Below are 16,558 nucleotides of genomic sequence, written 5' to 3' on the forward strand. Positions count from 1 at the left end.
CGGAACCCAGACTCAGGCACACTGACACTCCTGGCCGCCGAGTGGGCAGACGGTGGACAACGGAGGAACCGTAGCTGCGCCTCCGCAGGGATGCCACTGCCACACCAGTCCTGGAAGCTCGCGAGAGCCCGTCCCGGCTGCTTCCGCAGTCCCGGAGGTCCCGCCACTTCCGGTTCCGGCGCGTCCGTTTTGCGTCGCGGATTTTGACCCCCGAGCCGAGCCGTCGCCCCGCCCCGCGCTGCCATGGCGGCAGCCGCCCCACTCTCCAAGGCCGAGTACCTGAAGCGCTACTTGTCCCGGGCGGATGCCGGCGGCCACGCGGGTTCCGAGTCCGCTCTCAAGCGTCGCAAAAAGCGGCCTAAGCCTGGCGGAGCCGGCGGCAAGGGGTGAGTGGGTCTTGGCGGGGCTTCCGCCCCCATTCCCCGTCTCCGCGGCCCGCTCTTCCTCGATCCCCGCCGGGCTGAGGGCTCCGCCGCGCTGGGGGCTCCGCCGCGCTGAGGGACGCAGGGAGCCTGCCCTCCCCGGGACCGCGCCCCCTCCCCGGGTCCTGTGTTCAAGCCGGACTGTGACTGGCATCCCTCTTTCCCCGCCTCTGTAGCCTTCAGTCGTCTCCGGTGGAGAATGCACACTGTGCCCGGAGAATCGGGGAGCTATGCCAAAGCCCCTGTGCTCGGTGCTCAGACCCTGCCTGCGGGGCTCCCCAGTCCCGGCGCTGTGGTCCCGCGGCCGACCTGTACCCACTTCCCCCCGTTACTCCGAATACTGCTGCTGCTGCTGACTGTAACAGCACTTACACAGCTCTTGTCACATGCCAGGCGCTGTTTTAGGCATTTTAGATGTATATGAATTCTTATTCATATTGCTACCATGAAGTAAGTAAATGAAGCCTTAGTCACTAAGGCTTAGTGGAACAGGATGGGCGCTAAATCCAGTTGGGGGCGGGACAGGCCAGCAGGGGAGGGCAGTTAGGGGTGTGCTCCTAACAGCTGAACTGCCTGCCTGCCTGCCTGATTGCCCCTTACCGCTTCTGCATGCCAGCCTGATCACCCCCTAACCGCTCCCCTGCCCTCCCTGCCGGCCTGTTCACCCCTAGCAATCCTTTGCATTGCTACCATGAAGTAAGTAAGTGAAGCTTTAGTCACTAAGGCTTAGTGGATCAGGATGGGCGCTAAATCCTGTGTCCCTTTAGGAAGAGAGAAGTTTGGCCTGTGGCTCAGTGGTTGAGCGTGGATCTATGAACCAGAAGGTTACGGTTGGATTCCCAGTCAGGGCACATGCTGGGGTTGCGCTCATCCCCGGTGTGGGGCGTGCAGGAGGCAGCCGATCAGTGATTCTCTCTCATTGATGTTTCTCTCTCTCTCTCTTCCTCTCTGAAATCAATAAAAGTATATTATAAAAGAGAGAGAGAGAGAGAGAGAGAGAGAGAGAGAGAGAGAGAGAGAGAGAGAGAAGGTTGGACACAGAAACGTGCTTAGAGGGAAAACGACCAAGTGAAGGTGGAGGCTGAGATTAGACTGGCTGCTGCCGGGAGCCAAGGTATGCGCCTGGGCTGCGAGAAGTTGGGAAAGTCAGGGAAAGAGGCTCCCCTAGAGCCCAATGGGCTTTGCCTTGCAGATACCTTGGGATTTCAGACTCAGCCTCCAGAACTGGGAGGGAATGTATTTCTGTTGTTTTGGGCCACCCAGTTCGCCCGAGGAAACTAGTATATCTTACAAAGTCTAATAAATCCATAGGATGGATCTTTTTTCTTCCTGGTTTGGCTTTCACCTTATTCTTGCCTTCTTTCTTCCTGCTCTCTGACTTCTGTGGATTCTTTGGAAACAGTACCTTGTAGTGAAAATAGCTTGAGCTTTGGAGCAACATCGATCAAAGTTTGAGTCCTAGCTATGCCATTTTAAAGGCTGTGTGGCTTTGGGGATATTTAATCCCTCTAAGCCTTAGTTTCCTTAGCTTTGAAATGAGAGTAATACTAAATGATACCACTTATATTAAATAGTGGTGGTTGTGCTTAGAGATGTATAAAGTGATCTTGGCTGTTCAGATAATAACTGTCCACACCATGGCAGTCATTGTTATTTGCAATCAGTCATAGTTTATCTGTGTAACAAATATATATTGAATACTTCTTATGCCAGTTGCTGCAGGGTGTTGAGGATACCAGTCTGAATGAGAAAGTCTTAGTCCCTATCCTGATGGAGCTTATAGTCTAATGGGATACAGACTTAAAAAAAAATAATTTTGCAACTAATTGATTTATTTTCTTTGTGATAAGTGCAATAAAAGTATTTCAGAATGCTTAATGGTTCTTAGTTGGGAGAGCAGTTAGGAAGGTATTCTAATGGAAGTTATATATTAAGTTCTTAAGAATGAGTATGAGTTTCCCAGTAAAGAATGATAACAGTGGGTTAGGCAGAGAGAAGGAACTGAGTATGTGAAAACCTTGAAGGACTTTGAGCTTTATCCTAAAACCAATGGGTAAATTTCATAGGCTGTTACCCAAGAATATTTCTCCTTTTTTGTTTTCCCCACTCCCCCCATTTAGAATGCGGATTGTGGATGATGATGTGAGCTGGACATCTATCTCCACCACTAAACCAGAAAAGGAGGAAGAGGAAGATGATGGAGATTTGCCTGTGGTATGTATCTTTTGAGGCTGTAAGGACTTTGAAATTCAAGCCTTTCAACCTCAGCTCCCAATGTGGGGCAGGTTTGTAAGTGGGGAGGTTGGACAGAGAATACTTCCAAAGAAGTACTATCTTCTTTTTTATGGCAGGGCCCATCAAACTGAAAATGGGAACTAATCCCAGAGAGAGGCAGGACTCCTCAACATCAGTGATAGAGCTGTGATAGAATTAGCCAGGTTCACTGTGTTGGAATGTACTTTAAAAGCAGTGCTCATGTTCAATAGTAGGGAGCTTTCTCTTTGTTTCTTTTATTCATGATTCAACTGAACTTTAAAATTTGTATGCTCTTGTGTAAGTACTGGAGGTATGTGGATTAATAGAACATAGTGTCGTATCCTAGCAGTCATACTCTAAAATGGCAAAAGAATTTAGCTTTTCTCTTACAGGGGGCAGTCGTGTCCATGCCAAGTTGGTAAAAAGGTTTGTAATGAAGGAAATTAACTTTTGGAGGGAAATTGATTAGTCATAGAAAGATCTAGAATTAAACTCCCAGTGGCAATCAGGTATTTATGGAGCACACATAACAGGACCACTGCGTGGATCTTCATGGCTGTTTTGGATCTGTGTGTGTGATGTGTATTAGGAATGGGAATGGTTATAACTTCAGGTTCTTAGACAACAGAGCTCCGTGGCTGGATCCTGTGGATTCCTCAATGTAGTGTCCTCATTGCCACAGGTGGCTGAGTTTGTGGATGAGCGGCCAGAAGAGGTAAAGCAGATGGAAACCTTTCGTACCAGTGCCAAATGGAAGCTTCTGGGAGGTGAGTTCCAACAATAATTGAATCTAAATTTCCCATTTGTAGGGAAAGCCTTTTTTTCTTCTTTTTTTAGGGGAGCGCATTGCTTTAATTTGTCACTGATCCTGAAAATATAGTATGACCCATGACCTCATTTCCTGCTTATGCCAACTTACCCTCTGTTCTTAGAATGTTCATCTGCATATTTTAAAGATTGCACACAGACTCTGGAGTCAGACAAAGCTGGATTTGGATATTCACTCCACCACTTATTAGCAGTATGACTTTGGCAAATTATTTAACTTTTTTGAGTATCAATTTTCTTATCTATAAATTCGTGCACGGGGCAAGTGGGGGTGTTCCTCAGCCCAGCCTGTACCCTCTCCAATCTGGGACATTCCTCTCACAATCCAGGACTGTTGGCTCCCAACTGCTCGCCTGCCTTCCTGATTGCCCCTAACTGCTTCTGCCTGCCAGCCTGATCGCCCCCTAACCACTCTCATGCCAGCCTGATTGATGTCTAACTGCTCCCCTGCCAGCCTGTTTGCCTCCAATTTCCTTCCTCTGCTGGCCTGGTCACCCCTAATGGCCGTCCCCTGAAGGGTTAATCGCCTCCAACTGCCCTCCCTTGCAGGCCTGGTGCCTCCCAACTGCTCTCCTCTGCTGGCCATCTTGAGGTGGCCATCTTGTGTTCACATAGGAGCAAGATCTTTGACCACATGGCGGCAGCCATCTTGTGTGTTGGAGTGATGGTCAATCTGCATATTACTCTTTTATTAGATAAAATAGAGGCCTGGTGCATGTGTGGGGGCCAGCTGGTTTGCCCTAAAGGGTGTCCCAGATCAGGGAGGGGGTTCCCTTGGGATGTGGGGTGGCCTGGGCGAGGGGCCTGTGGTGGTTTGCAGGCCAGCCACACACCCTGGCGACCCAAGCGGAGGCCCTGGTATCTGGAATTTATTTACCTTCTACAATTGAAACTTTGTAGCAGAGCTGAGCCAAGGCTCTTGCTTGCTCTGTGGCTGCAGCCATTTCTGTTGGGTTTATATATCTTCTATAATTGAAACTTTGTAGCCTGGAGTGGAGGCCTGGGCTGGCCAGGGTGTGCAGAAATCTTTGCTTCCTCCATTGCCCTGGGAAACCCTAGCCTCCCGCTCTTTCTAGCTATGTGGCTGCCGCCATTTCTGTATGGATTTGTGTACCTTCTATCATCGAAACTTTGTAGCCTTGAGTGAAGGCTTAGGCCTGTAAGAGCAGGTGGAAAGCTTGGCTTTCTCCATTGCCAGGGAAACCCAAGCCTCCCTCCTGCTCTTTGTGGCTATAGCCATCTTGGTTGGGATTATTTACATACTTGCTCTGATTGGCTGGTGGGCATGGTTGGTGTGTGTAGCAGAGGTATAATCAATTTGCATATTACTATTTTATTAGGTAGGATGGGGGTAATATTTATCTCCTAGGGTATGAGAATTAAATGAGCTAACCTACCTCAGCATATAGTAGGTGATCAGTAATGCTGATTCTTTTTTCCTGGTGATCTTTCTCTCCAATAAGGAGTGCAGTGGCATGGATTAGTCGACAGCACTCATTTTTATGTGGCACAGGTTTAGTGAACATGCCTTTTGAAAGAAGAGAGTAAGTAGAAACTCATTCTTCTAGGCTAACCTTTCTAGGCTAAATTTCAGTAGGAGTCTCTGTCTGGGAACTCTACACAAATAAGGTTTTGAGAAAAGCATATGGTTGGGAGATAGAAGACTGGGGTTCCAGTCTGTCTCTTTATCTTGGAGTTGTAATCTGAGGTGAGAAGCCATTCAGCACCTTAGAGCTTCTATTTTCACGACTGTAAACAAGATGCCTGCTCCACTTGCCTTACAAGGTATAAGATGAAAAATGTATTTAAAATGCTTTGCAAATTTATGTCTTGTTAGGTAAATAAAAGGGATTATTTTTAAGATGTTCATGAGTGTTGGTTTGCTGCTCCTAAGCAAAGGAGCTGTACAGGATAGTTTTTGGGCTTTCTGAGTAGTTCTGAGGTGTATGCTGCTGGGGCATCTTTTGAACTTTGGGTCCTGGTGGTGAACACAGAATTTGTGGGAATCTGACTCTTTGCTCTTTGTATTTAGGCCACAATGAAGATATTCCTTCACACAAGCATGTCCGCCATGACTCCCCGGATCCTTCTCCGCCTAGGAGGGTCCGCCATGACTCCCCGGATCCTTCTCCGCCTAGGAGGGTCCGCCATGACTCTCCGGATCCTTCTCCGCCTAGGAGGGTCCGCCATGACTCCCCGGATCCTTCTCCGCCTAGGAGGGTCCGCCATGACTCCCCGGATCCTTCTCCGCCTAGGAGGGTCCGCCATGATTCACCGGATCCTTCTCCGCCTAGGAGGGTCCGCCATGACTCCCCGGATCCTTCTCCGCCTAGGAGGGTCCGCCATGATTCACCGGATCCTTCTCCGCCTAGGAGGGTCCGCCATGACTCCCCGGATCCTTCTCCGCCTAGGAGGGTCCGCCATGACTCCCCGGATCCCTCTCTGCTCAGGAAGCATTATCGTCCTTCAGGTGTATCTCCTAGAAGGGCCCGTCATGACACACCAGATCCATCTCCTCCGCGGAGGGCCCATCACAGTTCCTCAGATATTTCTCCTCAGAGAAAGGCCCGTAACAGCTCCCCTGACACATCTCAACCTAGAAGGACTCTTGACTCCTTGGACACATCAAAGCTCAGGAGGGCCCGTCATGACTCCCCTGATTCGCCTCCTGATGTTCCTCATTCACTGCACAGAACCAAAAGCAGTAAAGCCCCAGAACGAGCCTCTAGCAAAACTTCTCCTCATCGGAAGGGGCCAGGACCCTCTCATCCCTCAGCCCCGAAGAACAGCAAGTACGAATGTGACTCGGACCTCTCTCCACCACGGAAAAGGCAAGCAAAATTTCATTACGGAAATAAACAGCATGAGTCTAAAGGTGAGCATTGATTGTCCACGAGGGGACTTGTTCCCTAGACACTTTATTTTGAATCTTTTACTTGTTAGGTATTTATGTCTTTAGAAATGAGAATAAAGTTTCTTTGGAGAAATTTTAAAAACTAGAGGGAAATGGTGAGAGGTTGGGCTGAAGAGTTAAATATTTATAGTAGAAGGGAAGAAGTTTTTATATATCCTTTTGTTGTCCTCACAGGACATAAAAATGCTGTTTTGTTGTAGAAACATCAGCATGTCTAGAAATATATAAAGAAGCAGAAAAAAATCATGCAAACTTCTGTTATTCAGAGGCAATCACTAGTGTTGTAGCCAGTGTTCATTTTAGTCTTTTCTCTATTCATTTTTTTAAAGGATTTTTTTAATTGATTTTGAGAGAGAGAGGTAGGGAGAAAGAAAGAACATCAGGTAACCTTTTGGTGCATGGCACAATGCTCAATGGACTGAGCTACCTGGCCAGGGCTCTCTGTTCATTTTTTATATAGTTTAGCCCTCTTTGTGTACTATTTACGTGTTGCATGAATTATCTTGCCTGTTTTTTTCACTTATCATTAACTTCCCCATGTCATAAAAACATTTCTTTGTTAATATAATTTTTATTGGTGTTGTATTACATAAGTTTAGTTAACCATTTCCCTAATATTGCATATTTTAGGTTGTTTCTAAATCTTGCTCTCATAATCCCATATGATAAAAGCCTAATATGCTAAGTGTCCAGTTGGCCATTCATTCTATCAAAGCATAATATGCTAATGATAATGCTAAGGCCACCCAACCGTTTGCTATGATCTGCACTGACCACCAGGGGGCAGATGTTTTAACCAGTAGGTTAGCTTGCTGCTGGAGTCCCGCTGATCAGGACTGAGCATGTCTTGGAGCCTTCTGCGGTCCCTCCCCTGCTGGCCAACCTCCTGCATCCCTCCCCGGCCCTGATTGTGCATCCGGGACTCCTTGGGGGATGTCAGAGCTAGTTTTGTCCCAATCCCGCAGGCCAGGCCTAAGACCCCACTGGTGCATGAATTCGTGCACTGGGCCTCTAGTTCTATAATGAACTTCTGTGTACATAAACTGTTCTCATTCTGGATGATTTCCTTCTCTGCTTCTAGATAGGCTTCCTGGAAATTAAGTACTTCTAGATTTGTTTCCTAGAAGCTAAGTAGAAATTGATTTTCCAGGTTGTATGTTTTAAAAACCATTGATACATATTGCCAATTGCTTTTGTGATGCTTATGTTTATAATTCAGGCCTGTGGTGAAATTTTTTATCCCGTTTTGTCCCCAGTTACTGTCTTAATTTTTAAATTAAAATACATTGTTATCCTTTAGTCTGAGGACTTCAGAATGTATTGTAGTTAGTTTTAACTTAACACACCACTAAGTGCATGTTATTTTGCCCATTCTGAGTGTGGTTAAATGTGACATAGAGGAATATTTGAGATCTCACACACAATCACAGTCGCTGGTGACTTGAGAACAGAACTCTACATCCTGCCTATTGGTTTTGAAAACTGTCCCTGACTTTGCTCTTCTCCCATGTCATCTGATCTTGTGTTTAGGTTAGTGATGCATGAGGACTCAATGAATGTCCAACAGTAAGTGACTTAAGTACTTTTTAAGATTCCGACATGGGGATTAAAGACTTTATTCTTTAATTTCTAGGCTCTTCACCCAGCCATAGGAAACTTCATACGAGTTCGTCACCTAGAAAACATCAGAGTCACACGATGGGCTCTTCTTCCTACCCAGGAGACAGTCGGAAAGCCTCTGATTCAGACCTTTCTCCTCCGAGGAAGAAACCAAGTTCAAGGCCCCAGGGTTCCGATTCCGATCTGTCACCTCCACGGAATAGACCTAGGCACCACAGCTCTGATTCTGACCTCTCTCCACCAAGGAGGAAACGGAGGGCCAAATCCTCTGATTCTGACCTGTCTCCACCTCGAAGGGCTCAGCCTCTGGGAAAGAAGGTAGGAATTTTCAGGAGCCATATCTTCTCCTAGAGCAGCGTTTGCCAATCGATGGTCTGTAGACCGCTGGTGGTCTGCGAGGTCCAAAAGGTTAGTGACCGCTGTCTTAGAGTGATTTCTGTCTTCTAGCTCTATACAAGGCCCAGAGATCTGAGCCAGTGGAGGGGAGGCAGCTCTTGGTAGTGCAGTAAATCTAGTTCAGAGGAGTGCTCCAGCTCTTTCCTTCTCTCTGAAGGCAGGACTGCCTATAATACAGCCCAGGTGAACTTACAGATACAGAGTTCCTAAGTAGTGTCTGCCTTTATGTCATCTTAATTCCATAAATCTCATTTTAATAGGTTTAGAAAAACTTCCTCTTTTCTTAGTAATAAACTGAGAACTATAGTTTACAGAGTGGAGTTAGCACAAACTTTGTGTCAAATGTTATGTATTCAAATCCTACCTTTCCCACTTTCTATCTGTGAAATTTGAGTGAGATACACATCTCTAAGCCTCAGCTTCTTCATTGGTAAAATATGGATAATAGTATATACTTCATAAGTTTATTGTGGAAATTAAATGAGTTAGTGTAAGTAAAACGTTTAGTACAGTACCTGGAACAAAGTAAATAATTACAATAAATTGGAGTGCAGGTCCCTGTATTCAGAGCTTAAAGAGAGGCACTTAAAATATAAAACTACTTCATATCACCTGGAAAGCCAGTGTTTTGTTTTATTTGAAATCTATGATGAAGCCCGCGTGAGGGGGGAAAAATCCATGAACCTTGAGTAACTGTGTTGTAAAGAACACAAGTATGAGGAAAGGAGTCTTATTGCAGTGAGTGGGTTAGGAAACAGTAGTTAGAGCCAGTGGTGTGTGCACAGATTTCTTCGGTGGGTCTTCTCTGCAGCCCGCGTGGTCCTGGCAGGACCGACTGGCCTGTCCCTAACCCAGGAAGTGAGGTTCTTTTGTTTTGGGTCACAAAGTGAGGGCTGTGTTTTAGCTGGACTCCTTGGTATTTTATGTATCTGTTTAGTCCATAGGTAATTTAATATTGATCAGATTTAGCACATGGCTTAAGGATATTAGGATATATATACTGCATGTTCCATTGGTGGGTTGATTTGTTACCTTGATAAAAGGTGGAGTTTAGTAAAAAGTTTTTATTTATTTGGTCAGATTTTTTCTTTATCCCGAAATATATCTATGATTTAAGGATCTTAGGTTTGAATTTGCATTTTAAATGGAATATTTTATTAGTGTGAGTCTCTAATGGAGGGCTTAGAGCTTAACACAGGTTTCTGGTCAGCTGGCCTGAGAGTGAGTCCTCATGTATTAAGTTTATATATGCGAAAAAATCAGAATACAGATGCTTAGCCTTCCCTTTAATATCTTCTTGGTTTGTATTTTTGTTTACTCTTAAATTTGGTTAGTTTTCCATGAAACTTAATTTTATTTCTTCTTTCCTATCTTGTGAATCCTGAGAATAAGATATAAAATTAGCATTTTTGATTTGGTTATTGCTGATCGTCAGACAAAATGCATATAACTGTGTATACTCACAGAGCCTGCAGCTGCATCATCTCATTAATGTTGGACGCTCCCTTTCCATTGCATAGGCTGCACACATGTATTCTGGGGCTAAGACTGGGTTGGTGTTAACTGACATACAGCGAGAGCAGCAGGAACTCCAGGAACGGGACCAAGGAACCATGGCATTGGAAGGTAAAATTACAAAAGTGCAACGACCAATTGAGGCTCAGATAGCTTTTCTTTTTTAAATGTAGCTTATTGTACCTGATGTTTTAAACTTTTAATTGCTATCAAGTTTCATTTCTGCTTTTAGACATTATTTTAACTTCTCAGTGGGTCCAAATGGTACTTTTTCTTCTTGAAAAAAATAGTAGTTTTCAGGATCATCACCAGTAGGTACTTCTAGCCTGGCTGCAGTTCTTATTTAGCGTTAGAATCCCAGGTGTTTGATTAAAATATTATTTCTGATTTTGATACCTGGTGTTTATCTTTAAAAGAATAATTTTCCTTTGCAGCCGAATTCCAATATGCTGAAACCGTATTTCGAGATAAGTCTGGTCGTAAGAGGAATTTGAAACTGGAACGTTTAGAGCAAAGACGAAAAGCAGAGAAGAACTCAGAGAGAGATGAGCTGTATGCCAAGTGGGGAAAAGGGTAAGGAACCATGAAAGGTAAACTAGACTACAGTGACTGGAGGGAGTTACTTCTCAGAGTTCCCTCTGACTAGCTAGTTTATGTTTTGCCTTCAAGCTATTTCCAGGCACTGACTGGGGTGGCTCAGGCGGTTGGATATCATCCCGTGCACCAAAAGGTTTGATTCCCGGTCAGGATGCATGCCTGGGTTGCAGGCTTGATCCCCAATTGGGGGTGTGCAGGAGGCAGCCCATCAGTGGATCGATGTTTCACTCTCATGTTAATGTTTCTCGCTCTCTCTCAAAATCTATTTTAAACTTTTTTTTTTTTTTTTTTTTTTTTTTTAATAAAAGCTGTTTTCAAGAATGGGAAATTCATTGTGTTCAGGATATATCCTTTCAGTGATATATTGTGCACTTGCAGTTGGTATTCTAGGAATTTTACCCTTTTCAATATTTGGCCTAGGCTTCTAGAAAGAGGAGGTTCTCTAGATGTAGCAGTGTGTCCATGTCGGTGTAAGAGTAGAAATGTTAAACAGTATTGCAAACAATCTTGGCTCTTTTGCCCAGGCTTGTCCAGAGCCAGCAGCAGCAACAAAATGTGGAGGATGCAATAAAGGAAATGCAGAAGCCTCTGGCCCGCTATATTGATGATGAAGATCTGGATCGGATGCTGAGAGAACAAGAAAGGGAGGGGGACCCCATGGCCAACTTTATCAAGAAGAATAAGGCCAAGGAGAACAAGGATAAGAAAGGTGAGCCTTCTGGGAATCATCAGCGGTGCAGGTAACTTATGTGAGAGAGAGAGTCATTAGGGTGGTGATAGATAGCTATGTGCAAAGAAGGCTTCCCCATACAATCTAGATTCCTTGTATTTGGGAGTTTAGGTTCCACATAATAGAGATTTCTGTATAACATCCCCTTCCCCCCCAAGCCCCAGCCCTGCTGCCTTCTAGCTCTAGATTGAATAGTATAAATAACAGACCCGTTTTCTCTCTTCTCTCATTAGTGAGACCTCGCTACAGTGGCCCAGCACCTCCTCCCAACAGATTCAATATCTGGCCTGGGTATCGTTGGGATGGAGTGGACAGGTAAACCTGAATATTTCCTACATTTTTGTTTTTCCTTCTAGCTGATCCTAACCTTCCCTAACTGTAAGTCACTCTACACTCTGCCTCATTCTCTGCCCTAATGACTAGGTTAATAATTTGAAGTTTGCTTGCTTCTGTTTCCGAGGTCCTCAGATCTCATTGCCCATGCTTAGAACACTCTCCTTTTTTTCCTTTTCAAAGCTTAAAAAGCTCTGCCCAAACAACTCAGATGATCCTTTGATTTTGACATTGTCACTTTTAATGATATTTTCCAAAGTTTTTCCCCTTTGGGAAGTATTTGGCTATATTCAATTTTTTTTTTTCCTTGAACCACTCTTCTCCAATTACACTATTATTCTACCAATTGATATTCTCCCACAGATCTCTGAAGTCTTGTTTATTTTTCTATCATTTTTCTCTATTCTTAAGATGGGACAATTTCTTTTATCTGCTTTCAAGTTCATTGACTCTTTGATCTGCCACCTTCAGTCTATTAGGCCCATACAATGAATTTTTCATTTAAACTAGTTCATTGTATTTCAACTCTAGAATGTCCATTTGAACGTTTATATTTTTCTGCTGATATCTCCTATCTGTGTACTCACTAAGAGACTTTTTTGTCTTTCTTGAGACTATCCTGTATATAAAGAGATAATATGCAAATTGACCATCACGCCAACACACAAGATGGCTGCCCCCATATGGTTAAAGATGGCCACCCCCATGTGGATACAAGATGGCCGGCAGGGGAGGGCAGTTGTGGCCAATCGGGCTGGCAGGGGAGGGCAGTTGGGTGGCAACCAGGCTGGCAGGGGAGGGCAGTTAGGGGTGACCAGGCCTACAGGGGCATCTAGGTCTATAGGGGAGGGCAGTTAGGGGTGACCAGGCCTGCAAGGGAGGACAGTGTGTGGGGGGGGGAACCAGACTGGAAGGGGAGGGCAGTTGGTAGCAACCAGGCCTGCAGGGGAGGGCAGTTGGGAAGGGACCAGGCCTGCAAAGGAGGTTAGTTAGGGGTGACCAGACTGGCAGGGGAGCAGTTAGGCATGGATCAGGCTGGCAGGGGAATGGTTCATGAGTGATCGGGCTGGCAGGCAGGCAGGCAAATGGTTGGGAGCCAACAGTCCTGGATTGTGAGAGGGATGTCCCACTGGGATCTGGCCTAAATGGGCAGTCAGACATCCCTCAAGGGGTCCCAGATTGGAAAGGGTGCAGGCTGGGCTGAGGGACTTCTCCCCACCCCTATGAATGAATTTTGTGCACCAGGCCTCTAGTTTAAAATAGTGCTTTAAAGTCCTGTCTGCTAATTGCAAATTTAGGTCACATCAGGATTTTTTTCTAATAATAGCTCTTCTTGAGTTTGATCCCATTTTCTGTTTCTTTGCATGTTTGGTAATTTTTTTATTTTATTAAATAATTTATTCCCCCACCCCCATTAAAAAAAATTTTTTTTTTCAATTGCAGTTGGCATACATTATTATATTAGTTTTTTATCTGTCCTATCATTGATTCTAAATGATAGCTTTGGCTCTAGCCAGTTTGGCTTAGTGGGTAAAGAGTCAGCCTGGAGGCTGAAGGTTCCCAGGTTTGGTTCCAGTCAGGGATACATACCTTGGTTGCAAGCTTGCTCCTTGGCCCTGGTTGAGGTGTGTGCAGGAGGCAGTCAATCCATGTGTCTTTCTCCCAGTGATGCTTCTCTTTCTCTGTCTCTCCCTTTCACTATCTCTAAAAATCAGTGGAAAAATATCCTTGAGTGATGATTAACAAAACAAACAAGCAAATAAAATAAATGATAGCTTTGCTGGGTAAAGTAATCTTGGTTGTAGGTCCTTGGTTTTCATCACTGAATATTTCTTGCCAGTCCTGCCTGGCATGCAAAGTTTCTGTTGAGAAATCAGCTGACAGTCTTATGGGAGCTTCCTTGTGGTAAGGAACTGCTTTTCTCTTGCTGCTTTTAAGATTATGTCTTTGGCCCTGGCCAGGGTGGCTCAGTTGGTTTAGTGTCATCGTATGTACTGAGGGTTGCTGGTTCAATTCCCGATTAGGGCACATACCCAGGTTGTGCGTTTGGGGTGTGCCAAAGGCAACCAATTGATTTCTCTCTCTCCTTCTTCTTTTCTCTCTCAAATCAATAGAAATATATATTTTTTAAAAGCACAGAAAGATTCTCTTTGTTGTTAACCTTTTGCATTTCAATTATGATGTGTCTTGGTGGAGGCCTCTTTGGGTTTATCTTATTTGGGACTCTGTGCTTCCTGACTTGTATGTCTGTTTCATTCACCAAGTTAGGGAAGTTTTATATCGTTATTTTTTCAAATATATTTTAAATTTCTTGCTCTCTTTTTTCTCCTTCTGGAACCCTCATGATGTGAATGTTGGTATGCTTGAAGTTGTCCCAGAGACTCCTTACACTAACCTCATTTTTTAAAAATTCTTTTATTTTAGCTGTTGTGATTAGGTGTTTTTTGCTTCTTTATGTTACAAATTGCTGATTTGATTCTCGGTTTCATCTGTTCTACTGTTGATTCTCTGTAAATTATTCTTTATTTCAGTTAGTGTATCCTTCATTTCTGACTGGTCCTTTCTTATGCTGTTGAGGTTCTCACTAAGTTCATTGAGCATCCTTATAACCAGTGTCTTGAACTCTGTATCTAATAGATTCCTTGGCTCCATATTATTGATATATTTTTTTGTTTGTTTGTTTTTCTGGAGGTTTGCTCTGTTCTTTCATTTGGGACATTTTTCTTTGTTGCTTCATTTTGGCAGCCTCCCTGTGTTTGCTTCTGTGTATTAAATAGAGCTGCTCCGTCTCCCAGGCTCGGTAGGGTGGCCTTGTGTAGTAGTTGTTCTGTAAGGTCCAGTGGCGCAACCTCCCCATTCACCCAAGCTGGGCACTCAAAGTGGGCCCCTGTGTGGACTGTGTACATTCTCCTCTTGTAGTTGAACCTTGATTGCTATTAGGACGTCAGTGGGAGGGATTTGCCCCCAGGCCTATCAGTGGTAAGGACTGGCTGCAACTGCTGACCACTGACCACTGACCTCCAACCATTGTGGAGGATCAGCTGTGCCATAGGCCCACCCCACAGAACAGAACTTACTTCAGTGTGGCTCTTGTGTCTGCTCAGTCAAACTTGTATGTGTTGAAAGGAAGCGCTTTACAGCTTCTACACAAGGCCACCCTACCAAGTGGAAGTGGTTGGGTAGTGATGTTTTGATGTGGTCTGAGGCTGTGGGGCTTTTTGGGAGGTGTAGGCCAAGGTCAGCTACTGCCTGTGTTCTTCCCAAAGCCACCCAGCATGAGCCACAGAGCAGTCTGAAGATGGAGGCTATTTGTGCTGGACTTGAAAGTGCCCAGGTGATGCCAAGCTGTGAACCAAGTCTGGCTGCTGCTAGTGCCAGGCCTGGGGCAACTTGGCCATAGGTATGGGATACACTGAGGCTAGATGCTGCTCCTTTTACAGATTTTAGGAAAACCTTTTCCATTTGTATGTAACAGCCACTGGAAACAGCTTGGATGGACCTGACAGTTGCACCAGGTGCAAACAGTGTGAGCCAGGTTGATAGAATCTCAGATATGGCACCTGCCTGCTGGCTCTGTTGGGGGCAGGTTCATCAAAGGAACAGTGGCCTCTGCCAGCACCTCTATCGGCAGAATGCTGCCCCTCCAGCTTTTGCCCTAATGCTGGACAATATAGTTCCTCCCCATGTGTCCCTGGTCCCTATTAAGCTGCTGCCCCAGTGCTGGAGCTCAGAAGGAATGAGTCTAAGTCCATGCATGGGCTATTTTAGAGCAAGTGCCTGGGACTCCAGCAGCCCGCTGTCTCCCTCAGTTTCAATTCCCTCATGAATTTTATGTTTTGTTCTTTTGGTTCTATTGCATGTACCTTAAATATTTCTCGTGCCTTATTTTCTTCCTTATTCATTAATTGTAAACTCTTTTCTTTTTTTTTTTTTTTTCAAAAGTAAGTGTCCAGTTCAGGATTCTGGCTGATTGATATCTCTTGATTGCAGATCCAATGGATTTGAACAGAAGCGCTTTGCCCGGCTTGCCAGCAAGAAGGCAATGGAGGAGCTTGCCTACAAGTGGAGTGTTGAAGATATGTAACTTTTCTGAGGCTGTGGGGTCCCTGGGGGTTGTGGGAATGGACACGGACCAGCCAGATGTCTCTCCGTAAAAGCTGTCTATGCTAATAATCAGGGCCCACACACACCAGCAACTCTGAATGCTAGTTTTGACCACTTGAGAAGAACTTCACCATTTGAAAAGAAGAATATCTGAAACCTGATGTTTGGACTGAGGCACCTGTCATTTCTCAGGTGTGCCAGCATTGGTGGTGGTTGCTGGCTTTCAGAAGAAACATTGATTTCTAGTGTCCCAGGGTTTGTTCTTGGTTAGGTTTTTTTAATAAACATACATTTATTTTTTTTAAATCAGTTTCTGAACTGGGTATTCTGTTTCTGGGAAGAATACAAGCTAATAATATTGAACCCCCAGGGATCACGGAGGGTAACAGTTGGATTTTTCATTTACCTGGTATATAGAAAGCAGGATAGTAGTTGTACAATGCCTCCTAACTGGGTTTTGCTTTCTGTGGTTTCAGTTATGCATGGTCAGCCATGTCTGAAAATATTAAATGAACAATTCCAGAAATAGTAAGTTTGAAGTTGCCCATCGTTTTGAGTAGCATGATGAAATCTTGCTCTGTTCCACTCCATCCTGCCCAGGATCAGAATCATCCCTTTGCCCAACATCTCCATGCTCTATATGTTACTCACCCATTAGTCACTGGGTAGCCATCTGGGTTATCAGATTGACTGTTGTGGTATCTCAGTGCTTGTGTTCAAGTAACCCTTATTTTACTTACTAATGGCTCCAAAGCGCAAGAGTAATGGTGCTGGCAGTTTGGATATGCCAAAGAGAAGCTGTAAAGCACTTCCTTTAAATGAAAGGGTATGTGTGTACAGGAA

The 16,558-nt window shown here is 44.8% G+C and overlaps 1 protein-coding gene across 1 annotated transcript; it reads left to right on the forward strand.

The window, feature by feature from the left end:
• Positions 1 to 199: 199 nt before the first annotated feature.
• Positions 200 to 16,024, forward strand: BUD13 (BUD13 homolog). The gene is made up of 10 exons (XM_084895586.1): positions 200 to 386; positions 2,543 to 2,636; positions 3,361 to 3,445; positions 5,539 to 6,381; positions 8,054 to 8,358; positions 9,957 to 10,062; positions 10,386 to 10,524; positions 11,073 to 11,257; positions 11,512 to 11,593; positions 15,602 to 16,024. The coding sequence occupies exons 1-10, from the start codon at positions 244 to 246 to the stop codon at positions 15,693 to 15,695; spliced, it is 2,076 nt and encodes a 691-aa protein (XP_084751712.1). The 5' UTR covers positions 200 to 243; the 3' UTR covers positions 15,696 to 16,024.
• The last annotated feature ends 534 nt before the right edge of the window (positions 16,025 to 16,558 follow it).

This window comes from Pipistrellus hanaki (assembly GCF_964339955.1).
Source record: "Pipistrellus hanaki genome assembly, chromosome: 9".
NCBI classification, from domain to species: domain Eukaryota; kingdom Metazoa; phylum Chordata; class Mammalia; order Chiroptera; family Vespertilionidae; genus Pipistrellus; species Pipistrellus hanaki.

Excerpts from the sequence above, each read along its gene's own strand:
- BUD13 (XM_084895586.1), top strand. The coding sequence starts at position 244 with ATGGCGGCAGCCGCCCCACTCTCCAAGGCCGAGTACCTGAAGCGCTAC. Across the intron at positions 2,637-3,360 it reads ATGATGGAGATTTGCCTGTG|GTGGCTGAGTTTGTGGATGA; the intron begins GTATGTATCTTT and ends TCATTGCCACAG. Across the intron at positions 11,594-15,601 it reads CGTTGGGATGGAGTGGACAG|ATCCAATGGATTTGAACAGA; the intron begins GTAAACCTGAAT and ends TCTTGATTGCAG.